We start from the raw sequence: 27,560 nt of genomic DNA, 5'->3' as shown, positions 1-27,560 counted from the left end.
ACTCAAACGGGTAAATAATGTTGTTGGATTACAAAAAAAAATAGTATTGAGGTTGTATACCCAGTCCTAACCCTGACCCTGGGTGAGTTAGCAAAAGCCGCACAGACGGACAATCTGACAAACAGACGGCGAGCTGGTCAAGGAGCACCAGGCTTCTGCTCACCGATTGCGGACAGATTAGGCCTCAGCCTGATTATGCGACAGCCATTCATTTCCCGGCTGCAGTCTGTCACATGATGGATTTGTCCATTTAACCTCTAGAACAGTCAGTGTGCCAGGTGATGGGGCATGTCAAATGAACAAGGGATCTGCACCCTGCTCCTCCACAGGGAACAAGGCCAGAGAGAGAACATGCAAACTGCTGAAGCATTTCATTCTTAAAATGTTTTTTTTACACATTTTTGATGGGAGAATTCAAGCTGCATTTTATCTAGAAGCAGTCACATGAGCAGTACTGATATTTTGTTCTGTGTAAAACAACAAACTGATACATTTTCTGTCCCGCATCAGCGAGTCATCCTGTTACCTGCAGCACAGATGTGGCTCAGATAATCCAGTAAAAGCATTTGATGGCCATGCAATGTCTGATAATGAAATGTTATTAAAAGAAACAGCGCTTCCACATAGCCTCCGCTTTCTGGAAAGCATGAATAGAATTGAGGTCAGGGGTTCACCGAGGCAAAGCAAAACCTCCCACTTTGTCTTCCAATTATGAAGGAAAAAAATGCATTTATTGTATGAAAATGGAGCGCCTTGACAAAACACTGCTCTATGTATTTGTGTAAATTAGATTTCAGGTGCTGAAGTAGAAACGTGTGTGTGTGTGTGTGTGTGTGTGTGTGTGTGTGTGTGTGTGTGTGTGTGTGTGTGTGTGTGTGTGTGTGTGTGTGTGTGTGTGTGTGTGTGTGTGTGTGTGTGTGTGTGTGTGTGTGTGTGTGTGTTGTTCTCTTATAGGGTGACTCAGACATACGACGCCGGTGCCTGTGTCTACTTTTACTTTGCCTTTAACTACAGGGGACTCAGTGACCCTGTGCACGTGTATGAACAAGTGGAGGTATGACCAGTTTCATTTTTATCAACATGGCATGGTCCAGTACTTTCATAGCTCATAACATATCTGATGTGATGATATGTTAAATCTCCAGCACCCTACATAGTAAATGTCAGAATATAGTATCATATAATATGAATGATGTTTTTTTTTTTTTTTTTTTATTTCCCAGCATGCAGCTAGAGAGGAGATCCTTGCCAATGGAGGGAGCTTGTCACATCACCATGGAGGTACTACAACCTGAAAAATACACACTAAAATATTGGCTCTGTTTTTGCAAACGTGTACAAAACAGATGCGAGTAGAACAATGAATAGGATGACATGATTTTTGCACCTTCTCCTTTTGATTTTATTTTATGAACAGAGGTTGCACTTAGAAGCAAAGGCAGTATGGCGAGCTTCCCAGCGTGCTCTTCCATGCTAGCCAACAGGCTGCCAGTTGCGCTATAAATGTGCATTTGGTCGGAGGTCTTTCATCGCTTCCTTCATGTGTCCAAAATATGTTCCAACGGCTCAGATGAATGGCTCTGACTCGGCTATTTGTTCATTTCAGCAGTGACCAAATGAAGCGTGAGCAAGCGAGGGCGGCAAAACAACTCTCTGGGCCCCATCAGGGCTAACCGAAATGGCTGCCTTATCTATATTGCCATCCCCCTCGCTGTTTTCATACATCACTTTGGGCTATTCATCACAGCTGTCAAAAACACTATGCAGTGAATCAGCTGCGATATTAAATCACAATTTTTCCTGAATGCGGGGACGGGTTCAAAATTAAAAGATTCCTAATAAAAAGGAGGCGGCAGGCAGGGGTAAATGATGCCGCCGTTATCACTGGCTGTATACTGACCTCCAAACGGTGGCCCAGCCACCCTGAGCAGCACAGGGAGGTGACGGGGGGGGTGGGGTGGCGGGGCGGATATTGATGCAGCTCCCGCATGCGAGGCCGACTCTGTAATTGTGATTAATAACAGCGGGGCTCGCTATCTGAGCACAGACAGGCCGGTTTGTCTGCCCACAATCAGTGCTTGACAAATGGAGCTAGTTTCACTGGGTTTTGTGTATCAAACAAAACAGATGTAGTCAAGGATGGTGAGGTGGGAGGGCACCAGAGGAAATATACATTTCCGTAGCCCTGTATTTACAGCAGGTCAGTGTTTGCTGCGTGGGCGTAGGTAAAGGAATCTGGGCGTGTAGAGCGCTCTGTCTCTTTCTCTGTAGGACATAATACTCAGCTAACACCACTATGTGTTGACTGCTGTCCATCACAAAAATGCAGACAATTTTAATTTAAGTTTACTTTAATTTATCACTTGAAAAAAGATGTGTTAAATGTTTGATTATTGGCTGGTTCTGAAAGCCAGAATGTTGGGAGAAATGTCCTCTTTAACTAGGTCACCAGTGTCGCAGCGGTGAAGAGTTGTTGAACATCCATCACCAGGAGAGCCATCCATCTATCAGCCGATACTCCAGCTCGGCCATATCACAGGAAGGCAGGGCTGCTACCTTACCCCATCTTTAATGCCCTGACCCCCATTTGTCACAGAAGCTCGGGGAGAGCGAGAGCGTGTTGAGGGGTTGAGACTCAGCATGGCCACTACAGTCTCCTATGTAGGAGGGCCACCCCGGGGTGCCCTGCATCTTCACCTCACCTTGTGGCTCTGCAAAGCTCCAGTCTCACTTACTCTGCCAAACTCACCTCCCCACAGGTCACTGCACTTAGGAGGTAGAAAAATGACCTGATTCAGTGAAGTTCCCACCTTGCCTTTCACATTGCACATCCCCAGGCTTTTCCACACAAGAGAAATGTGGCACTTTTTTAGAAAGAAATCTGTCATTTCTGAAATAACTACCTGCTCTTCTTTGCATGTCTCAGCTGCACAGACCTAGCCTGGTGAGATTGATTGCAATAGCAAGCAAAAAAGAGAGAATATGACAAGATAGATGTGTAAATTATCACAGTGATGGAGGCAATGATGCAGTCCCAGCACCTTCTGTTTTCTCTCCTTTTCCTGAGAGGAGGGAGGGATGGAGGAGGAAAGGCTGAAAAGGACGAGGTTGTGGAGAGCAGGGTACTCTTTTAGTTATTGGGTAGCAGCTGATTGGTCCCTCTGTCACCATCTGGAGGTTTGTGTGGTATCAGAGTCCCTGGTGACCCTGCGTCTGCCCTGTTTTGTCAGGAGACGGGCCTCACCAGCCTCATGGCTGATCCCCATCTGGGTTTCCTGGCTTGACTCTCATAACAGGCGGCCCCTTCCCTCAACATGCCCTATTAACACTGGAGCTCCCCTGCTAGTGATGCAAAGAGAGGGAAGGGAAGGCGTGTGAACACTCCCATTATGCACCTTCCTTTTTTTAGGCCTCCCTATCTTATCTCAAGTGATTACACTGCTGGTTTCAAGCGTTTACTCAGCAAGGAGCACCTGTTCTAAGCTGCTCTGTTCTCAAATGTATCTTTTTGAGTTTTGGAATATAGATATCCTGTGTTTCTTTAAAGTTAACAATACCTCTAAAAGTTATGGTGGATGTTCTTACGAGGCCGTACTGAAGCGCTGCTGTTGTCTGATTTACCCAGTTCTGACATATTTAAAGTTAGCATTTTCATTAGCATGTTTGTTTCTTACTTAATGTAGCCAACTTAAAGTCCTTTAATTAAGGCCCCTTTCCTTTTTTCTTTTGGTAAATATTTTGATAATGACTATTTATTGTTTTTAAACTGGTTTTCTCTGTGAGTTGTTGAACCTCCAGATGCTGCTGGAGTGTTCTTGTGAACTAGTGGTCAAAGGTGCAGACTTTGTCAGACATCGTCCACAGATCAACTCAGGCTGGCGACTAAAGCTGCAACTATTAACAGTATCTATTATTTTATTTGTCCAAAAAGTCCAAAAAAACTTACACTGATATAAAACAGAAAAAAGCAGCAAATCCCCACATTTAAAAAAAAAAACTGGAACCAGAGAATTTGTCATTTTTTGTTTTAAATTGAAAATTCTCTCTGTCTAAATATATTTTCTCTTGAATTATTGACTAATCAATTTGACTCTCCTAGGCATGGCAGGATTACCCTTTTAAAGGCGGGGCAAAAAAATTTGCTATTGGACCCCTATTGTGGGAAATGTACTTTATTTAGGAATATGTAACATAATACTGCGGGGCCCACCTTAGTTGATACACCTTAATGGTTCAACCACCTTAACAAATGTGCAATTAAATAAATGACCAAAGACCAAATGACACACAATGAATCTGGGGCTTTTGGGGCCCCTGGGCATTTGCCCACTTTACTTGGTCAGGATTTTTGTTGGAGGTCATTCCCCTGCCTCTACTGTATCAACTATAAAATAAAGCAAAATGCCAAAAAAAATCTTAAAAAAAAAAAAGATGCATTTAAATTCTCAGCATATATAGGTAACGTGAAAGCTCAAAATCGATCCTCATTGTACAGATTGTGGCTGAGTTTACACATGGTTAAATAAATTCTGCAGCTTTATCAGCTTGTAGAAAATCAAAGTTTCTATATTATTTGAAGTTCTCTAACAATAGTTTGGCTCTCCAGTAAGGTTTTTCCAGTCCTCCGCAGTCACCAGACCTCTCGCTGGCTCCAGACTCTCCGCTAAGAACCTGTCGGGCACAGACGCCGTGGAGTATGTCAGACTGGACAGCTGGTGAAGCAATGGGCACCCTCACTAGGCTTGGTGCCACAGCCTCCCTCGCTCCTCAGGTTGGGGGTTCGGAGGAGGAGAAGGGAGGGTCAAGAGTGGCTGCAAGCCGAAGTCCTGCTGACAGAGGACCATTGTGTGGTGCTCCGCAGTTGGCTTTGGCACCCTGTTGGTGATCAGGCCAGTGTCAGAGGGCACAGAGCGGCGTTCAGGACAAGCAAGCACAACACCCCTCGCAGGTCAGCTGGAGGAGCTTGTGTGCACAATGAGACAGAAACACACACACACAGACAAACACTCCAGCAACTCTGGAGGGAGGGAAACAGAGGGGAGTGGTGGCTCAAAGAGCGAGGGAGCCGGGGACGGCCCACTACAGCCGCCAGCCGGCCCCTCCTCTGGGAACACACAGAGCCTAATGAGTTTGATAGTCTGCTGAGCTCCATAAATCATGCCATGCAAAACATTTCTCCTCTCTGAATAAAAGCATTTATCACCCTCTGTTTATTCACTCACTCTCACAAGATTGATTGGCTCCCAGCAGCCTGCTGAGCAATCAGCCGTGCCGATTCCTCTATTTCTCCCCCTCGGTCGTCTTCCTTGAGTTTGTTTGTTTATTTATTTATTTTCTCTCCTCTGTCATTCAGTGGGGAAACTTCGGAAGGAGTGGATGAGAGAGACCATCTCGGATGTCGGCATGGGCATGCTTAAGTCTGTCAAGAACTACGTGGACCCCAAAAACATCTTCGGCAACAGGAACCTCATCTAATTTCACGCTTACCTTAATCTCACCTTTTTCTAAAAAGCATCTTGTGCATTTTGGATTAATAGATACTAAATGTGAATTGAAAATGGACAGAGATGTTGTCTTTTTCATCAAAAGTGTCATTCGGTGCCATCTAAATATTCACCCAAACCTTTTCTTTTACTTTAATTTGCACTTAATATGCTGTAACAATCCTTGTCACTCACAGTGAAGCTCATTTTTGCTGTTGTTGTTGGAGCTACGGCCATGATGCAACCAGACATAATGCAACAAAATCTTGATTTTTGTCATATTTTCTTATGTTTAACCATTTCCTAAATATCCTTGCCAACATGGTTAATTCATCTGTTTGTTTTTACTTTCCTCGTGTGTGTGTGTGTGTGTGTGTGGGGCACTTCTAGTTCTAGATGAATGCGCTTTCTGAAGCTCTGTGCCTTTCTAAAGCTTATGTCTGCCTTCCCCCTCTCCTACTAAACACTCTGCTGGTGTACAGTGAGTCCCTTTGTGAAGAGAACAGAACTTGGACATGATATTTCCTCTGTCTTCATCCTTCACTTGCCCTCATGCCTGTTGTACTGACCTATTGCCATAAGAGACTTTTTCTGGACTGACTGTATGTGTGCATGTGTGCCTCTGCCCCACCAAATTTTAACAAGCACCCCTCCTCCTAGTAGTACAGTATGATTATAAAGAGAGATGTTACTTGTGTGTTTAGTTTTTTGTACTGAAAGTGTTTACCTTACATGGTTTGTTACTAAGAAAGTGAAGTGGGGGGAAAAAAAGCCATTGCGTTTTTTTCGATCACACCTGCTTCAATGTGACCGCGCTCGCAATGTAAGGCCTATGGATCCCGGTGCTCACGTCGTACCAAAGACTCAACACATCAGATCATGCAAACATACCGTAAACATATGTTTGACAATGTGACCTTCACACACATTTACTTACTTCGTGCACAGCTAAACTATATTTTTGAATCAACATATGCAAAGATAACCCTTCTGAGAGCTGTAAAATGTAGATATTTGTTACTGTTCTATGTGCTAAAACTTTCTACATCATGTTTCTTATGTTAAAGACACTGAATTGAATTATTTCTGCTTTATATAATTTTTTTCCTGAAAGTTTCCCTTGTTATCTGTAGTGTGTAAAGGTTTTTTGAACGGATACTGTAATGTACTTCAATTTGATACCAGATGTGTTCCATTGTCACCATTGATTTTGAAGCAACGTAAAGCTTTAAGAAAGCTGTTTGCTGATGAATCTTGCCTTTTTTACCTTCTTATCTGTGGTTCACATTTTCCTCGACCACCTTGTCCTTTTTTAATTCATATTTCCCCCAAATAAAAGGACTTATTAGGGACCCATTATGTGACATTTTACCTTGGTGTCAAAAATGTGCGAGAGCTTTTGAACGTTATGGATGTACCTTTTTTGTTATTTTCCACTTCTCTTAACAACATAACATCCGAGTACATTGTGTCTGTTTGTGCAATAAATTGAACTAAAAAATCCCATTTGTTGGATGTACTGTATCTTTCAGCAATATAAATTCAGAGAGCAACATAACCCTTCCCTATCTCATACATCATTTCCAATTCAGCTCTTCAATAATCGCTTTTATTGTCAGACGGTGCTAAGAGGGTCAATGGGAACCTGACAGCAGGTTTTGTTGGACCTGCGCCACACTAAGCTCAAAGTAATACAGCACAGAGGAGTTCAACACAGTCTGTCTTTTGCTTTATGACTGGAAGATACATTTTTTTTAAACACAGGCTCATTTGGGAGTCATCTTCACCCACACACTGCTTGCTGACGTCACTGCCACCTATCAACAGCAATAGAGCTCAGCCTTGGACAATGAAATGCACTGCAGTTATCACACTCCTCACACTGTATCTTAATAAAGAGGACTGTGAACGAATACAGGAGATATAAGTAAGACATGAAGGACATTTTCTTTGATATATCACTGTAATTGTCGGACTTGTAATATTGATTACAGATCGATGTATGTATGTGCAGCTAATTCCTATCTTCTTGTTTTAATTTTCTAACATGACTGCATCATGCAATATCTTCAATGAAATGTGTGTATACCTGCAGTATTTCATTGATACATTTCATGTGTAAAGATACATTTTGTCCACATGAGGTCAGCACTGCACTGGAAAAAAATAATACTGTAGGCTATGTACTGACAGAGACGGTTTAGAACGGAGGCTCTTTGGGACTGAACGGCAATATCAGTGTCAGAGAAAGTATTCAGGTCAGATAGCAATACTGGAATATAGAAATACGCCATTACAAGTGAAAGTCCTGCATTGAGAATGCCACTTAAGTAAAAGCAGGCAATGTATAGAAAAATGTACCATTATATTATTAGATTGTTATTACTAATGCATTTAAGTGTTAGTAAAAAAGTAAGTAAGTAGCGTTTTACTGTTGTTTGCAGGGCTGAAAGTGAGTTTTGTGTAGGCTGCTCATAGTTGTTAGAGTAGGTTATATGTTTAATAAAAATAAAAAGAAGTCAGTACTTGCACCTGCACTTGAATACTTCTGTCTTAAGGGTTGTACTTCGCTACATTTCAAGTCGCATTCGTTACAGATTAATTAAGAACAAAAGTCACATGGAGTCCATGCGTGAGAATGGAGCAAAAGAAAGAAGATTTATCAACAGCTGCAGCAGAGAAGAAGCTGCAGGTGTGTCTGCGGCCGCAGGAGGGCAACATACGGAAAACATACGATAAACGTCTACGTTTACGGGCCGCATTAGTGGGTGGGGGTGCAGTAGGACCGGGGTCCTGACCTGGTGACCCCAGCGGGCAGCTATAGGTGACCCAAATCAATTAAACGCACCCAGGATATTGTAACACCAAGGTGCTGGCCAAGTCATGCTAACATGCTAACATGTTCGTGGACCTCCAGCGGTGACTTCTGCTTTCACTATAATGAACCTTTACCGTCCGTGAGGTGTGTGAGGACTTTCTGCTGTTTGTGAGTGCAGAGAAGATCCTCGTTCAGCTCAAAATGTTTGAAAACTTTCAGGAGCGCAGTGGGACCAGACAGGCTGAATGGCTTATTGGGACCAGACAGGCTGAGTGGACTGGTTATCCAGGGACCAGACACGCTGAGTGGACTGGTTATACCGTTTGTGCCAACATTAAGTCGACATGCTAACTGTCTGCTTTGAGAATGAACGAGCAGAGAAGCTGAACCTGGAGCAGACTGGAGAACATCGAGGTGCTCCAGACTCACAGAATGACATCCAGGCAGGTTAGTACAACAATAAACAACAAACCATTCATAACCGTTGTAACTTCCTGTACATGAGAGCAACCTCTGTGTTGCCTAGTAACTATAGCATTGTGTTTGCATCTCTGTTTTCGCTTAATTGTGTGTCTGTGTGTGTGTGTGTGTGTGTGTGTGTGTGTGTGTGTGTGTGTGTGTGTGTGTGTGTGTGTGTGGCTGCTCTCTCTCTAAATATTGTTATGTTGATACATACTGTGTTGACTGCAGGGGTGTAGCACAAAATTCTGGGCCCTGTAGAAAGGCATTTTCTATGGGCCCCTCCCTGCATCCACAGCTATTCATTCTAGCATCTTTTTGGGCCCTCAGTCCCCTTTTTACCCCCAGTCTGACGCCCCTGGTTGACTGCTTTGGTGGTGTTTTATTCTGCTGTTGATTCTATTAGAAGTGTCAGGCTATTTATGTGGCTTACTTAAAGGTGCTCTAAGCGATGTCACGCGTTTTTTAGGCTACAGCATTTTTTGTCACATACAGCAACAACATCTCCTCACTATCCGCTAGCTGCCTGTCCTCTGAACACACTGTAAAAAAACACGGTCTCTGTAGACAGCCCAGGCTCCACAAACGGCAACAAAACAAAGTGCACCAACCTGCCCCACAAAACCTAACATAACAAACAAACAGTGTTTGGGATGAGGAGGAGGGAGGGGCAAGCTAGCCTCCGTTTTGTTTGACAATACTTCGAACGTCAACAAGAAGTGACATCACCCAACATCGCTTGGAGCACCGCAAGTGAGGCTACATTAAGGAAGGCTTGTTGTGTAATTTATAAGTGATCATCAGTTGTAATCAGGCTGCAAAGTGTCTTCTAAAGAAATTGAATTTACTGCTGCTTTGGACATCAGGGATCTGGGGTCAGATGTTGTTAACTTGTGTATGTCTTGACATCTAATGCAATTTATTTTGTAGCCCAAAGGTGTTGTTTATATAATAGTAGAGTCTTATCATCATCATCATCATATGATCATCATCATACAACTTTAAAAAAATGTAACGTTTACTCAGTATTTTAACTGACATACTTTTTACTTTTATCTAAGTAAGTACACTTTTACACAATTAATTTTGCTTTTACTTGAGTATTTTTTTAAGTAACAGTACTTTTACTTAAGTATAATATTCTAGTAGCCTACTCATTTCATCCCTGGTTAGATGGCCGAGGTGAAGCTAATTTCATCAATTTAATATACTGTTGGGTAGTTTAATCTATAACAATACATAATATATTATAAGATCCATCATGTGTTTTGTATGTAAAATCGATCTTTGAAATAACCAACAATATTTCCCTCTGTAGTGGAGTAGAAGTATAAAGTAGCATGAAATGGAAATACTCAAGTAAACTTGACTTATCTTCTTGACTAACTTCAAGTATCTCAAATACTTGTGCAAATGTACTTTTGTGTCAGAAAAAAACCCGAAGACATATAGTAGCATATTTTTATTTAAACTCTGAACAGAAACATTGCACATTTGCCTTTTCATGCCTTAGGTTTCTTTCAGTTTAGCCCACTGTAAATAAATCCAGAGCCCAACTGGGAGAGGAAAGAAGAAATACAAGAAGCATGTTACATTGCAAAAAAGACAAAGTAGAAGTTTGGCCACATTTGGAGACCTAATAGAAAAATAGAACAGAGATATATCATAAGTCACGTAACATGATGCAATAGAATTTAAATCATGCATTTTCGATGATAAAATGGGTTTACTGATGAAGTTCAAAGTACGAGGTATTTGTTGGCTCACATGTTTGCTACATCCTTAGCAAGTGGTTGAATTTAATACTGCATAAAACATGCAATTCAAAATGTTTCTGGTCGACTTCAATTCAGCTCTTCAACTAAAATACAGTAGAGCACACAGATCCATGCCACACAATGTGCACAGTCACGTTTTAAACTCCAATTAACAAAGCTACAACACAATTCATAAGGTATACCCCCACCCAAAAATAATACTTATAATCATAATAATAATATCAAAATAATAACTTTTGACTACATGGGCACTTCAGTACTACAAGTTTCAGTGTCTCAGTCTTCTTTTGGAGATTATAAAAGCTGTTTAAGTTTGTGAGCTTTGAGAAAAGGGCAGAAGTCAGATTAAAGCAAAAGTCAGCATTTTAGGAAATACACTTACTTACTTTCTGGCGGCAAGTTAGATAAGAGGATACCACTTTCATATAAAGCTACTGGTTAGCTTAGCTTAGCACAAAGACTATAAATCAAGGGAAACACAGTTAGCCTGGCTTTGTACAAAGGTAACTAATCCACCTAGCAGCACATCTAAAGCTCTCAAATTAACATTTTATATCCTGTTTGTTTACTTGTAGTTTCATGTTAAAGAGGTGCTGGTAGGTGGATTTTGTTCCAGAGCCAGGGTTGCTGTTTCCCTCTGTTTATAGTCTTTGTGCTAAGCTAACTGTCGGCTAGCTGTAGCTTTATTTAGGAGACAAGATATGAGAGTGGTCTCCTCATTTAATTAAGTGTATTTCCTAAAATATCAAAACTATTCTTTTCAAAGTAGTTTAGTGAGTTTATATTCAATTTAACATTACGTTATGTTGCAGCTGTCAATGTTAAATCAGTAGATGAAATTTCTGGAGAAATTAATGTGGTATTAGAACAACTTCATCAAGGCACATTGTGTGTGTTTGTGTTGTGACAAGTGAAACCCTGCATTTATAAAATTGGGCAAAATAGATTTCTATATGAATATAATAATAGTAATGCTTTGTGGCTAACATGGGGTCAAGACATAACTGCAGTCATTGTTTTTTATAAATTATGATAAAAAATACATCATGGTTCAACATGGATTTCTATACTACCTAAGAATCTTGGTGAGGAGGCCATGCATTTTTCATTAGGATCTTAAAACAAGGCACAGGAAGGGAGGGAGCGGAGCACTCAATTTGCATTGCAAGCGCTGTCACAGGTCCTGCTGTTCCTGAACCTCTTTATCCTTCAGAAACTCTACAGCCACATTGCAATCCAGAGCTTACATGTTCTTAAACAGCACTTGTAAATAACTTAATAGCCTATTTATAGATTTACAAAAAATATCCCTGTTCCCCCGGACAAAATGCAAGCAACGAGGAGGTACCGAGAGCAAAACGAACCACAGCAGAGACAAACATTCCTCTCCAATATCTGTGCAATGCCCAGAATAGTTAGTGTTAGCTCACTGGTGAACATGTTAACACAGTGGTTTGAGCTTCCTTTCTGACGTGGTGTCATCAGCTGATTTGTAGCTGCACCGATAAGCTCGCCAAACACAGCTCTGTCAGCATTCAGCACAGGAAGGCTGAAGAGAGCCGAAAAACCTCCATGATAGCGCCGCGCTCAAGTCTAAAGCTCATCTCTAGCAGCAAAAGCGAAGAGGAGCAGAGCCCAAGAACCTCTGCATGCACTGCAATGCCTCTGTTGCAGGCTGCATTTAAGAAGAAGTAACCCTAAGAGATCAGCTCGGAGATGGCATCAGAAGCTAACTAACAGGTTTAGATGGTGGGCCGTTGGCATCGCCGCTGCAGCAGGGTGTGCTGCCTATTTTGGCCACAGTGCAGCCGCTTGTTTCTGTGCTGTCTCCACTGCAGGGGCTCGATGGTGCAGAAACACTCTGGACACATTGTCTTTTCCTGTTCAGTTCCTCCCAGTTGGCCCTGTTAGCTTTGATCATGTCAACCATCGGCTGAAGTTTTGGATTCAACTTGACAAGAGTCTAGAGGGAGAGAGAGGAAGGGGAGAAAGATGGAAATGTAAAAATACAAATGAAATATACTGTAAAGAAGAAAAAAAAACACCATCAGCATGAGAAGCAGAGGCCCCAGTTTGTGCCCCATCATGTTTACCATTACATTCAAGTCACAGAGCCATTTGTTTTTTGTAAAAATAAATACCTGGTAATATTTTGCAAGAGCCTACAGGCAGGCTAACAGCTCTCAGAGGCTGTATGTAGGTACAGTGGGGCTTTGAGTTAAATGCTAACATCAGCATGCTAACATGCTCACAATGATAATGTTAACATGCTGAGGTTTAGCAGGTATACTGTTTATCATGTTCACCATCTTAGCTTAGCATGTAAGCATAATAACATTTGCTAATCAGGACTAAAGTACAGCTGAGTCATTAGATTTGAAAGTATTTAGTCATAAACTAAAGCATCTAATTTTGACCTGATGATGGCGCTAGATGAAATAATCAAAGTCTGTATGATTTATCATCTGAGCACCACAATTGTCTGTACAACATTTCATGGAAATCCCTCTGATAGTTGATGACATATGCCCTTGCTCAATTTGTACAATGTGAACCAAAATGTAAACATATTATTATATAGATTTCTTTTCAATATTTCATATTTACATACAAAATACCATGGTAATATTTTCCTTGTGTTTTAAATATGTATAAAATATAGTCACAATTTGAGAGTTAAACATCTTTTGTTATCGTGCAGCAAATTCTTTCATCAGATGGTTAGAAGAGAAACACATTCAGAAAAATGAGTTTTGTTAAAATCATCTTCTGTGTTTTTCAAATATTTATTTTTCAGAAAACTGGATGCTTAGCTCTGTGACTAGAATGTAATGATAAAACATGAGACTGAGGCTAGAAAAGTGGCACGTGATTCATCAAATGCACTACAAAACAAATGAAACAATACAGAGAACACACTGCATAGCTTGATAGTTTACCGCAATGAAATAGCTGTTCTTTAGAGATTAGAAGCACATGTATGACTGAGATAAGTCGCCTTTGTCATTGGTCAGTGTTGAACTGTAAGTGGCAGCGTAGTCAAAGCTGTCATCCACCATTTTAATAAATTACCTATGGGGGGGCGGGCAGGGGGATTTTGTTCCCTCTGTTCTCCTCACATTGTCTACTGTGTCTATTGAATTACCAGGATAGTCTGTAATTAGTTGTTGTTTCATTAACCCCGTTTTATAGAAATATAACGTGGGCATGGGTAGGCATAGGCCGGTATACGATTCTGACGGTATGATAACCTTCAGCAAAAATATCACGGTTTCACAGTATTGCGGTATTGCAATTACAGCTTCAAATTTCTTTTTTTTTTTTTAATGTCTGGGTAAAAAACATTGAACACAATGTTTTTTTATTTTAAAACACACTGCACACTGGCAGGGAGAAGGATTACTAAACTGCAGTTTCTCTTCTTGACCACTCATAAAAAACACACCTTAGGAACGGTATGACAGAAAATGTTAGTGGTTTTGAAACCTTGACTTTTTCAAACCGCGGTATACCTTAAAAAACGGTAACCTGCCCATGCCCATGGGTCCCACATACCAAAACATTACACACACACACACACACACACACACACACACACATATATATGTATGTGTATATATATCAGAGTAAATGGGAAGCCATTATAATGAATGAAATAAATAGGTAGATAAACCCACATTGGGGATTGTGTATTGTTTGTTTGAAAGGGAAATCAAATGTGTTGTTACACTTGGAGAAAACACAACTAATCACAGCTGGCAATTAATTGAACTTTAAATGCATTTTTATGTGTACTGAGGGTGTATTCAGTTATTTATACAAACAATTTAAACACTTGTGTGGGTGGTCGGCCAGAACAAAGCTCTGTAATATGGCCAAGTTCAGACATCAAGACAGAAAAAACAGCCCACTTTTGTTTATTAGGAATTCATATTGTGTCCTGAAAGGTGTTTTAAAAACTGTGTGTGACTTAATAATTCATAATATTGTAATTGCTGGAATATGTTTGCTACTAATCATGAAGCTGTTCACCTGTGATGCCGAGCAACATTAGAGCACAATATGGATTTCCATTTGTGTCATTTGAGATAAAGTCGATGCCTGTTTATGGAATCTGACTATTTTTGTGTTTTCACACACATCTGGTTTTATGTGTGTGTGTGTGTGTATGTGTGTGTACTGTATGGTAATGTAGAGCTGAAACAATTAGCTGATGATCAAATCATTATTTAAGTCATTTTTCGAGCAAAGAGGCCAAACATTTACTGGTTCCAGCTCCTTAAACGGGAGGATTTGCTGCCTTTTTTGTCTTACGTGATTATAAATGAGTCATTTTGGGGTTTTGGACTGTTGATTGGACAAAACAAGCTATTTGAAGACATCAACTTTGGCATTTTTCACTATTCTCTGACATTTTTTATGATTATATACATCATATCATATAGATTATATTCAACTTTATTGTCATTGCACACACAGGGAGCACAAGTAATGAGAGAACAAAATGCAGTTTAGCATCTAGTGCAGAGTAATGTACAGTCATGAGTAGATATGAATATGTTAAGATATGGACAGTGTGAACAGTGTGATTTATTGCTGTATTCATGTGTTGGAAACTTAATTTCAGATTTTTGTCTTAGAGTAGGTCAATTGGACACAAATTATGTAATTTAAGAGTCCAATAAGAACAAAATTATAGAATATTTTTTTCTAATTCATAATAAATCTGTGTTACATGTGATGTGACCAGAAGGCACCTGTGAAAGAGATTTTTAATCTCAGTGAGGCCCTTCTCTGGGTAGAAAAATATATCTTATAAACCAAACGATTACTTGAAATGAAATTATCTTTAGGTTAACTGTTAATGAAAATAATATCACACTGTGATGGCATGTGGCCTACACACAGCTGTGATTTTCAAAAACCGAGTGGATTGATCATCTTAATCTTTTATGGATTTGTCTCGTTTGTGGGTTAAAAGAAGAGATTTTTCTAAAGGAGAACAATTTCCCTCTTTCTCCGCAGTATATATCCACAGTGTGGGACATTATCTTTGGTTTGCACAACATTATTATTCCACTGAGGTAGAATCAGAAGAAGAAGTGAGACAGAGACTGTCATATGGAGGGTGTAAAGATGGAAGATTATATAATGGGGGATTAATATTCCACGCAGTAGTGAGCCACCACCAGGAGAAGAAGATCAGCGAGATCAAGAATGAGATCTCTTCCGCCCACGGACATAAACCCCACCGCCTCTGAACTTCCTCTGTTCTCCCCCTCGCAAGTTTAATTGGCAGCAGCATGATCGTGAGCTCCATATCTGCATTCTCCAAACATCAGCCTTTTACATGAGGCGGCGTGGAGCCAAACCCCCCACGCAGACAACATACACAGCTTTGATGCTTTTTATCTATACTACACAGACTGTAACAATGGTGAAAGCAGAGCTCCGCACAGATAAGTCTACTCAAAGTTTTCACACTGATCCTGGGATAACTCAATAAATGTGAAGATGATCTATTGTTTGTTTTCTACTCGTGATGACTAAGATTGTGTTTAATATGATGGTACCATTAAAAAGGAAGGAGTTTAAAAGTGCAAAAGCTCTAAGAATGAATTAACTATTTTATCCTTCACTCCCTTCACAACTGTTTGCTTTCATAAATTTAGCTTCAGTAGCCTCATCTCTTAACAGACCTGATATCCTCAGTAAGTCAGCCTGCGTCTTTCTCCCACACAGCCACTGCTGCCGGCAGTGGGAGGGGCAGGTAAGTCTCTCTTGACGTCATTCAGAAACACACGCACACACATTACTGTACTGGCGAGGACACAGTATAGATTCCCATCAATTCCCTGAAAGATAACCACTAGCTCTAACTCTGACCCTAACATTTGCTCGGCTGGGATCCTACTATAAAATCAGCATCTGTGTCTCAGAAGAATGGCAGTCAAGAGTTAGTCCTTATTTCATTACTGTGCAGTAAAGCCAAAAAACACTGTCTTACTGAGGGGATTTAACCTGACATCAGAGCTCTATTCTCACTCCGCTACCTCTAAGCTGTCTTGCAATCCGAAAGTGCACACTCATTCTGCTTTTCTCAAAAGAACAGGATGCAACCTTGAAGTTGTTTCAGGGCTTTCAATAAAAATTAAAAAAAAGCATTTTCTGTTGCAAAGAAAAAGTTGAATAGTTGTTGGTGACAGCATTGCTGGCGTCAGTGAGGGGGACAATAGCTGAGGAAGGACAGCGACTACTGATGTCAGAGGCGGATGTGTGTGTATGTGACAAGCGCGACACAATGAAGGCCAGAGAGCAGCGAAGCTTCAAGCATTTACCTCGTACAGCGGCGCACAAATTCCATCAATCCACTCCAGCTGGAGCCCTGGCAACTCATCCTTCCTGTTTCGATCAAAGATGGCCTGAAACACAAAAGTTAGAATGTATTTACACCTACAGTTGTGCAGGAAAAACATGAGGAATGGGATTCTTTTCACCAACAAGTCAGGCTTACAGTCCTAAAGTGCTGCTGTTACTAAGAAAAGTCTCCCTCAGCTCTCAAGACAACTGAGTTTATTTCACGTACATTTTCTATTCTACCTCATTCTTTTGCAGCCACAACTTAAAAGGCTCCACTGAGGCTGTGCTTCCGAGATAGTTACTGGGCTACGAGTTAGAAGTTAATATTTAATTTCCAACACCCACACACACAGAGCAGTAAAGGTTTGACACAAGCGGCAGCCCTGAGGCTACTGCATTAGTTATTTCAGAGGGGAGGCAATGTGGTGTGGCTCGATTAGTCAACAGCTATTAATTGCAGACAGAAAGCTGTTGGTTTTTCCCCTTTAAGGACTTGTAACACAGTTCAGCCTTCAAAGTTCCTCAATCAAACACACAGCGCTCCTCTGTTGTGGTTCGGTGGCTTTGAGGACAGTCTGAATACGTTATGAATTAAGATCTTCATTAAGACCTAAGTCTTTTCCTGCTATTATTATTGTACTATTTTTACATTTATATGAGACAAACAACGACAATTTATTATCTCTGCAAGTCAAAGTTAGTAGAGCTCCAATACACCAAAAAGCCTTGTGTGTTTACAGCTGAATGAACAGAAAGGTCACTGTTTTATTTGAATCCTGTGTAGGAGGAGTTTTTTTTTTTTTTTTAAGAATGATTGTTACGCGGCCCACAGTTGGCACGGCAGCGAGGCTGTGGAGTGGTCAAGCTGACAATTCACTTTTCTTACCCTACGAGACACAAGCTCTCATGTTTCCTACACAGTCAGTGTGTTTTGGAACTGCGAAGAAAATATATCTTGGCGTCATCAGCTCAGTAGAGGTCACGAAACAAACTGCAAAAAGCACAAAACACCAGAGTTGGTTGGAAGTACTCACAGAGGGCGTGAGCTTCAGCTCTGATCTCTCTCTGTCGCCCTGCTCGAAGAACTCGCTGGTCACCAACTCTGCAACCTGGGGTGAGAGAAAAGATCATTGTAGAGCTTATTATTATTGATTCATCTGCCAATTATTTTCTCAATTAATTCATTGTTGTTGTTTTTTTAAATGTAAGAAAAGTGTCCAAGGTGATATCAAAGACCCCAAAGTATTCAGTTTACAATCACATAAGACAAAGAAAAGCAGCAAATCCCTACAATTACAGTAAGAAGCAGGAACTAGGGAATGTTTGGCAGTTTTTGCTTAAAAAAGGAGTTAAACGTTTATCAAAATAGTTGCTTGTTATTTTTCTTTTGACCAACTATCAAATAATCAACCAATTGTTTCAGCTCGAGATGAATGGTTTAGAAGTACATTCATTTCATAAATAAGAGAGTATATCTCACCTTGCGTGATATTTCCCAAGGTTTAGTGACAGCACCAAGATCACACGCTGTCATCATCATGGATCTGAGGGGAACAAGACAAATTATTTCATGTAGTATTTATGATATTAACGATTTAGAGATACTATGTTTGTGTGTGCAGGCCAGGACATTACCTGCACATGTCTCTATGAGCCTTCACATTCCAGTTGTACTCTCCTTTGCTGACCAGCTCAAAGAAAGTGTTTCTGTTCCTAAAAAGAAACGAGACATCTATATATGTAGGTGTAAGTGACATAAATTCCACAAGGGGGCGGTATTATGTAAAAGAAAAGTGCAGAGGGACAGACTTAGTATGCTTCATTGTAAATGAGTTTGTACACTGGAGTCAGCCAAGCTCTGTGTATCTCACTACCAGCAGATTTAACAGCTTAATAAGCAGTGTGGTGTTTAGCAGAACATACTCAAAGTAAAGTGTGAGGTCTGTGGCCAGAATCGACTGTTTCAACAGCTGCATAAGGTCGCTATACTCTGTGGAGGAGAGGTTGGAGAAGATATTGTGACCCTGTGGAGACACATACAGAGATAACATGATAAAGAATTTCTAAACACATTTTCTAACCGCACCCAAAGTGCCTAAAATAAAGAACTTCTAGTCCCTGCATGAATTATTCATTATGTTTGGGATGGGTACCTTTTACTTGACAGAAGGTCCTTACTACTTGTTATATGGGTTTGTTTTAGAGACTTTTTGAATTATTTATTAACAGCTTGACCTTTATAATAGACTGCTGACAATACTGGCTGAAACAGATCATTGGATGTGGTTTTTTACTATACAGTATAGTGCACAATATATTTACTGTCTGCCATTTTATTCGAGTGTCTGAATTCTGAGTATGAAATTTATGCACTAAATAGTGCCATTATAAAGATTCCAACAAAAAGGAAAATAGTAGAGTTCATGGCATCTACTACTGTTATATGTCTATACTACTTTGTTAACAATCCCACAATACAATGTGTCACATTTAATACATACTGTACTATTGAGTATCAATAATATAAGGGGGAATTAATTACCTAACGAGGGAGTGAGTCTTTCATGAAAAAGGCCTATTTGCACAACTAAACCACAATGGTTAAGAAAACATGCAATACTAAAACTGAATGGATCCGTGCAGGGGAGGGGGGAAGCCAGCTGCTCTTAATAAGTAAGCAACATCTCTCACTTGAGGCTCTCTATCATCAAAACAGGCCTCTCCTCTTTATGCATTATACATTCATTCACCACTTAGGCATCCTCCTCTAGAGGATGGAGAGCTATCTGTGGAGAAAATAAAAGATGTAGCGGTGAAAGGAGCAGAATGAGGGGATGATAACAACCTGCAGAAATTAGCAGAGGTCGTCAAAACTAAACGCTAAGAATCCAAGTGCAAAGTGCCTGTGATTCCCTTCATGAGCTCATGTGTCCCCATGAAATATTAAACTACGGAACAGGAGACACACAAAGCACTTCTCTCATTCTGTCTCAACTGGAGCGGATAAAGGAGGGAGGCAAGTAAAATAGAAAGTGAGAATGGAGAGAGGAAATTGAGAGATACAAAGGAAGTGAGTGACGTTTAAAAGTTTTAAATTAATGGTTTGTGTGGGTTGGCGGATTGAATCGTGAGCTTTGTTCTTGAATTAGCCACATTATTCATTTATATGCTAATAGGACAGCAGTAGTTCAACCCCAGTATCAACAGAAGCCATTATGATATTCCAAGCAAACATTTGTCAGCTTACTGTGTTGTCAGCACCGCGATAATGAAGCCACTGGAACAAACCCTACTAAGCCTCGTCACAGCTGCTCCCTCAAAACTTCTTTAATTACAACGTCATGCAAAGCCTGTCACCTGATGTCTCTCTCAACCAATTACCACCAAATCTATCACCTCTGGAATTGCATTGATTTTAGGGCAGCATGAGCTATTTGTTTACTCGCTCACATACAGCAGAGGCAACATACAACAAACATTTTAGGGAAAGTCGAATTTAGCAACAAGTTACATTTGTTGTTACTTTAAAGGAATATTTCAACATTTTGGGACATACGGGATATTTGCTTTCTTGCTGAGAGTTAGATGAGAAGATCAACACCACTCTCACATCTATCTGTTATGAGAGTGGTGTCGATCTTCTCATCAAACTCTCGGCAAGAAAGTAAATATGTGTTGAATTATTCCTTTCACCTGTGCTGTTCCTGCTATGCCAAGTCAAGATGTCTGCTGTGAAAAAAATCACCACGTAGCTTGTTCACAGACTGAGTTACATAATTATGAACATATAACCTACATAATATATCAAACATCAATTATTACATATAATATATATCTCAAGGGGTTTATCCTCTAATTCAATTTTTAAATACATAAAATATAATATACCCCCAGTTGCCAGTTCATTAGGTACACCTAATCAATCAATCAATCAATCAATGTAGTTGTTACATGAAACACAGACGCAGTCTAATACAACAGTCCTGCAATAAATCCTCCCTTCATGAAGGTTTTAATGTACAGTTTTTGTTGAAACTGTTTGAAGATGTGATGATTAAAGGGTAACTACCATTTTTTTTCAACCTGGACCCTATTTTTCTATGTTTTTATGTCTAAGTGACTGATGGGAACAACAATCTTTGACATTGGTCCAGTATTAAGCAAGATTGCTGCAGTCGGCAGCGGCGAAACAAGCTACAATGTAAGTTAATGGGGCAATTGTCCAGCTTGTGTTTACCTTCACAAAAGTGCTCGTTTTGCCACTGACAGGCTCAGATTAATATTCTACGTGTCTGACAACATTATGGAAAGGATCCCTTTAGAGCTAGACCTTTTTAAAAAACCTCTTTAAAGGAACACGCCAACTTATTGAGACTTTAGCTTATTCACCATATCCCCCAGAGTTAGATAAGTCCATACCCTTCTCATTTCTGTGCGTGTCTTAACTCTGTCTGGCACACCCACCGCTAGCCTAGTTTAGCCCAGATCCCAGGTAACTGGCTCCAATTAGCCTACTGCTCCCGATAAGTGACAAAATAACGCTAACATTTTCCTATTTACATGTTGTGATTTGTATAGTCACAGCGTGTACAAATAACAAGGTCACATGAGACACAGCCATCTTCTAACCGTATAGAAACTGGGAACTGTATTCTCAGAAGGCGAAGCACTGCTGCTTAGGCGGAGTGATTAGTGTGGGGTTTACACACTTCAGGCTGTTGCAGACTGTATGACACTAGGTGGTACAGCCTGAGACATAAACAATAAAAAAAATTGCCTTCTGCATTTTTGTTTTGCTTTTCCCTCGATTGTACCGAACTGAACTGTGATGTCTGAACCAAGGTATGAACCGAACCGTGACTTCTGTGTACCGTTCCACCCCTAGTGTATAGAGCCAACATACTTTCACATGTAAATCGGTAAACTATGTGTTTATTTCAACCAAAACTAGAGTTTGATGGTTTGAAAAGTGGAAAGACGACCCCAAACGGCTTTTCATAGTTTTATTTTGTTTCTGTCAACTTTGAATGAAGTGTATTTTACGATGTTAAAATTACTGTTTATTTACATGGAGTCTGGTGGGTTTAGCGAATGCAATTTTGTGGATGTTTTTGTTTTAAAAAAGGATCTTACTCTTTAACAGAAAGGTTGACCGCCTTAGAAATTCTTTCCATAATGTTGTCAGACACGTAGAATATTAATCTGAGCCTGTCAGTGGCAAAACGAGCACTTTTGTGAAGGTAAATACAAGCTGGACAATTGCCCTATTAACTTACATTGTAGCTTGTTTCGCCGCTGCCTACTGCAGCGATCTTGCTTAATACTGGACCAATTTCAAAGATTGTTGTTCCCATTAGTCACTTAGACATAAAAACATATGAAAATAGAGTCCAGGTTGAAAAAAAAACGGTAGTTACCCTTTAAACTGTATCGTCATTTTGGAGGTGCTGCTGAAATGTATTATGTTATCCTGAGAGGGTTTTTCTTTTATTTGTCCACCCAAACTCTCATCATCTAGTTATAGATGGTGTTTGAAATGGCCTGATATGCAATTTCAATGTGTTGCACAAATACAACATGCAGTGGTCGGCATTAGCAGAAGCTTCATGGTAACTGCATTGCAGCAGATATTGGAACATAGTGCACCTCGCTCTGCAGGATCATAACAGCATGGTTGAAGTGGTGGTGCTCCAGTGTAGCAGAGGTCCCATAAAGCAGAGCAAGGGCTGAGCCCGTCCTGACACATACACACACACACACACACACACACACACACACACACACACACACACACACACACACACACACATACACACATATAGAAAGCACACACAAACACACAGGGATCAGGAAGAGAGATAACATAATCAGCATTTAACACATACTGAGAGAAAAAGGTCTGCTATTGAGTCTGTTGTAATTCCCTCACCAATGCTCTGTGCACTGTCGCCAACTCATGGCTCAATAATAAAAGAAGCTGGAGACCCATAACCTAAACTGCAGCTGAAATTCAACTGTTCAACGTTGAAAATGATTATCATTTAATCTGAAGCCTGGTGTACTGAAGGTGAGGCATGTGGGCCAGGGTTTTAAAGTTTGTGATATACCATTGCTTTAGTTTTCAGTTTGTCATTTCCACAGTGCAAATTGTCAGGGATTTACAAAGTTTTTGTTTAATTTTGATATTGTTTCCGTTATAGTTTTGGTGTTACAGTAAAGTCAGAAAGTATTAGGACAGTAATATGTGTTTCACTGTGTTGGCTCTGTCCTCCAGCACATTGGATTTTAAATGAAACAATGACTATGAGGTAGAAGTGCTGACTTTTAGCTGTAGTGGGTGTTCATATCACATGTTGAGTGAGCATATTAGGACTTGTTGCCCTCTTCATAGATACATAAAATGTATGGACAATTATCGTAAACATAAAGGTGGACTGCAAACTTGTCACTGATCACAAATGATTTCATCCCAATTAATAAATATTATGACTTAATTGAAACTTATGTTAACAATTATTTTCTTGTGCCCTAAATTGTAACTACATACATGCTGTTCATATGCTATGGGCGTACTGTAAACACCATTAAGTAAAAGCCTCCACCTAGTTTCCATCTTGGTTTCAGATTCTGTTTACTATAATAACCTTTGTGAGGACTGAGAACCCTAAGTCCAAGCAATTTAGAGTTTAGCCACTGATCTAAATGTGCTCAGAGTCAGCAGTGTTTATACTCTCTTCATTAGCCAGAGCCTTATATAAGCCTTATACAACTTGCCACTTGACTCTTGCTGATCCGGGGTGGACTACTGCAGACTGCTGCAGGTGGTGCACTATAAATGCAGTGTGTGTGCGTGTGTGTGTGTGTGTGTGTGTGTGTGTGTGTGTGTGTGTGTGTGTGTGTGTGTGTGTGTGTGCACGTGTGTGTGTGCACGTGTGTGTGTGCACGTGTGTGTGTGTGTGTGCGCGTGTGTGTGTGCGCGTATGTGTGTGTGTTGCAGAGACAGAGAGACAGAGAGATAAAGCCGGAAACTTACTTTGCCTGAAAAGCATTGTTGGTGCCCCTGTGGTCCAAGTCATGGCACACACAACCTACAATAAGTGCTAAGGTCTCCACCTCTGTCAGAGTCTCCTGGAAACCCGCCGTCTGATTAGCACAGAGGAGAGGAGGCCAATGAGACAACCAACACACATACACAAATAAGAGCTGCTTCTCTTATCGTCTTATTCTATGAAAGTGTGAGGAGTACATTGAATAAAAATGAAACTCCTCTAACTGTATATAGCAGCATCCTAAAAACAGTATCCCCCTAGATAGCCAGTGGGACTGCAGTAATACAGTCACACAGGGAGCTTTATGGCTTGGATGAATGGCTTCTGAGGCCATGTGCTGAGTGAGTCACTGTAGGTCACTGTGGGGATAGCGGCAAAGAGAGCACTGTCCTCAGCCCACTCATTAAAACATATGGTTGGAGAGTGGCGGGGCCTAGAACAGCTTACACACTACCATTTCATCTCCCTGTGCCAATAATCAATTCAGTGTGTGTGTGTGTGTGTGTGTGTGTGTGTTTGTTGCCCCAGTAATTCTCTTGGTCTGTATTCAAAGAAAAATCTCCGGTTTGTCTATGCAAAGAAGTGGCTGTTTGTATAGTTAGTAATACGATTAATCGTAATTTGAATTTCAACATTAGTCAAACAGACATGTATAATGCTTTATCTACCTTTTACTAATAACAAGATTTCAGTAATCACTGAAGTCAGGCTTGCATCAGTTGATTCATTCATGCTTCACAATCATTGGCTCATTCATCAGCTGATAGCGTCAAATCATATTCATGCAGGTGTAGACTCATTATATCCTGACACTCCTCACTTTTACTCTGATACCTTCATGCTAACACTGTTTGCTGCTGCAACTCCCTCCACCACCAAGTATTAAGACGCTTTACTAAATAACCAACCAATACAACAATGCCAAAGTACTCTATTAAGTCCTTCATTCAAAATTCTATACTATACTATTTCAAAATTCATACTTACGTTAAAGTATTATCAGCAAAATGTACTTAAAGTATCAAATGTAAAAGTTCTGGTTCTGCTGTTAAGACTGATCTGAGAAGTCAAAGAAATTGTACTTAAGTACACACTTGTCCTACACTAATCCATACAGCCTTTTTTCTTAATGTTAAACAGTTATATGTACATATTTGTTTCTGTATTTATTGTTTGTTTATTTCATATCATGTTTATGTATGCACCAACAACCAAGGCAAATTCCTTTTAAGTGTTACTTACTTGGCAATAAATCCTTTTCTGATTCTGATTACTTGAGTAAATCTACTTAGTTACTTTCCACCAGTGCCATTGCCAACCTCCTCGTTAGCTGTATGTATCTAATGGTCATGTATGTGTTTATCTGGGGGGGGGGCAGGGGTTATCCTCATTGCTGCTAAGATTGTTTTAATTGTATGAACATTTGCTAAAAATTGTCAATTCTTTAAAAGAATGTCTCTGACTGAAATTGATCTCATGATCTACAGTTATAGCAGCGTAATCTTTACCGTTAGCATGGCAAACATGCACTGGCAGACATTGAAGGCATGTCTCCAGTTGTGATAGAGAACCATTCTGTAGTTTTTTCTGACAGTCAGCAGCCATCTGCACAGTGTCTGGAGGGGAAGACGGAGAGAGGGATGAGCACATGGGCAAATTCAGTCAAGTATTTAAAAGAAATAGATAAATACAGTCAATTGTCTCACCTCATAGTCAATCTTAAATTTCTGCACCATTCCCAACTCCATAAACATTCTCAGAGCGGCGGTTATCATGGCGTCAACGTCCAGGGAGAAATCGTCAAAGTAGAGCTTATCGATGCCCAGTTCGCAAACCAGGGGAATGTTAGCTGCCTGTTTCATCGTAGAAAGAGAACATAAGAATATGAGTTCAGAGGATGCTGTGCCACTTTCAGATGATACATGGAAATATGAAGACATTCTTTTTTTTTAAGATTATTTTTTGGGGCTTTTCCCTTTATTTTTGAAAGTGGATAGACATGAAAGGGGGAGAGAGATGGGGGATGACACGCAGCAAAGGGCAGCTGGTCAGATTCGAACCCTGCGCCGCTGCAGGACTCAGCCAACATGGGGCGAACGCTCTTACTGGGTGAGCTAGAGGCCGCCACAAGAAATATGAAGACATTCTAATTAAGACTCTGAGGACTCATTTGGAGAGGGTTAAGATTAATGAGGGAGCTTTACTGGAGAATTTCCCTGTTGTTTACTTTTAGAGCTCTTTGACGAGCGTAGTTGTGCAGTAGTAATCATCAACGGCTTTCCTTCATTATTATTCAAACAAAAACGCATAACACATACGTGATTCCAATTAACCATATTCATACTGAAGCATCCATGTGTGCTATCTTCGATGTGGTCTAATGAGCAGATATATCTGCCTCTAGTCAGTATTTATAATATGACCATTTCATGCTTTCTGACCTGCATCTCCTTCCAATGAGTCAAAGCCCTCTTACAAATCTGTTATAGTTTCAGTATAGCCATGTTTCTCTTTAGTCTTTCTCGCTCTACTCTCCAACAGCTGCCCGAGCATCATGTTTCCCTCACAAATGTTTGCCTGTCAGGTCAGCAGGTATTCTCCTCCCTTTTAATTTACAGCCCTGGGTTACGAAATGTTAGCCAGGTTTGTTTGCCACTGCCATTTGCACTCTGTGGAATCCTAGCCAAGTGTACTCTGTGAGGCTCCATATGTGGAGCAGTTATGAAAGTAAGTTCGGGAAAGGCAGGAAGCTGAGCGCTGTGCTGGATGAGGGGGCTGAAAGATCACACAAGCATGCTGGAAAGTGGGGTTCCTACTTTGCGGTGATGGCCACAGGGGAAAACCCTACATATGAAAGTGCAAGGAAATAGGTCGTATCTATATTTCAGAAGTGTAAGTGAAATGTAGATATTTTCATTTTTTAGTCTTTATAAATAATGCATTGAGAATGGTTGCCTATTGATTGGAGTAATCCATTCCAAATACCACAATTAGTTTATTTTCATTGGGGAATTCTCAGCCCATACACAGTTCTTCAGAAATGGAAAATGTATGAAAGTCCAGAAAGTCTAGAGCACAGGCTGCCAATAATTCCTCTCTGTTGCAATAGATTTTTTTCTTTCCCATTAATAAGAGATTGTTATTTAATTAGAAAAATATATCTTAATTAAAGGGCCTATGAGTAAAATAAATGCATTATGAGCTAAATTTCCAAGACTTTACCTTCTTGTAAAACAACAGTTACATTTTAGCCATCAGAGAAATCCAAGTCTATTTTACTGCTGATGCCTTGCATCAGACTTTTGTTAAATGGAGGGGTTTAGCAGAATCATAATGGATCTTTAATATTGTTCTTTTCTTTAATTTGTCTTAATTGAACTCAATAAAAAGCCAAAGACATTAAGGAACACATCTGCAGAAGTAGGAAAACAATGAAATTATATTAGGGCAATTACCTGCACCACCAGAGCAAACCTGATGTTCACAAATTGTGTACACACACTGTGTGTATACGCTGCAATATATAAAGGACAGACTGGTCTCAATAGAAAACGCCAGATCAGAAAACATTCATATGGGTCCTTTTGAAAGGCATTGACAAATTACCTATTTT

At 40.3% G+C, this 27,560-nt stretch overlaps 2 protein-coding genes across 2 annotated transcripts in view; one reads left to right on the top strand and one right to left on the bottom strand.

Annotated features, from left to right (window-relative positions):
* The window catches only part of agps (alkylglycerone phosphate synthase), a 28,530-nt gene extending 21,534 nt beyond the window's left edge, over positions 1-6,996 (top strand). The window contains exons 18-20 of the mRNA XM_031297150.2: positions 955-1,054; positions 1,224-1,281; positions 5,354-6,996. Of these exons, the coding sequence (XP_031153010.1) occupies positions 955-1,054; positions 1,224-1,281; positions 5,354-5,475 (280 nt within the window). The 3' untranslated portion in view covers positions 5,476-6,996. The remainder of the gene's footprint in view (positions 1-954; positions 1,055-1,223; positions 1,282-5,353) is intronic.
* Positions 6,997-10,207: 3,211 nt separating this feature from the next.
* pde11a (phosphodiesterase 11a) overlaps positions 10,208-27,560 on the bottom strand; it is a 42,403-nt gene continuing 25,050 nt past the window's right edge. The window contains exons 11-20 of the mRNA XM_031297139.2: positions 25,654-25,800; positions 25,456-25,563; positions 23,932-24,041; positions 22,545-22,635; positions 18,822-18,922; positions 18,534-18,611; positions 18,379-18,442; positions 17,933-18,007; positions 16,877-16,960; positions 10,208-12,501 (exon numbers count right to left, since the gene is read on the bottom strand). Of these exons, the coding sequence (XP_031152999.1) occupies positions 12,268-12,501; positions 16,877-16,960; positions 17,933-18,007; positions 18,379-18,442; positions 18,534-18,611; positions 18,822-18,922; positions 22,545-22,635; positions 23,932-24,041; positions 25,456-25,563; positions 25,654-25,800 (1,092 nt within the window). The 3' untranslated portion in view covers positions 10,208-12,267. The remainder of the gene's footprint in view (positions 12,502-16,876; positions 16,961-17,932; positions 18,008-18,378; positions 18,443-18,533; positions 18,612-18,821; positions 18,923-22,544; positions 22,636-23,931; positions 24,042-25,455; positions 25,564-25,653; positions 25,801-27,560) is intronic.

This window comes from Sander lucioperca, chromosome 8 (assembly GCF_008315115.2).
Source record: "Sander lucioperca isolate FBNREF2018 chromosome 8, SLUC_FBN_1.2, whole genome shotgun sequence".
Taxonomy (NCBI): Eukaryota; Metazoa; Chordata; class Actinopteri; order Perciformes; family Percidae; genus Sander; species Sander lucioperca.
Note: the sequence above shows the minus strand (reverse complement) of the source record. Positions and strands in the feature narration are given on the sequence as shown.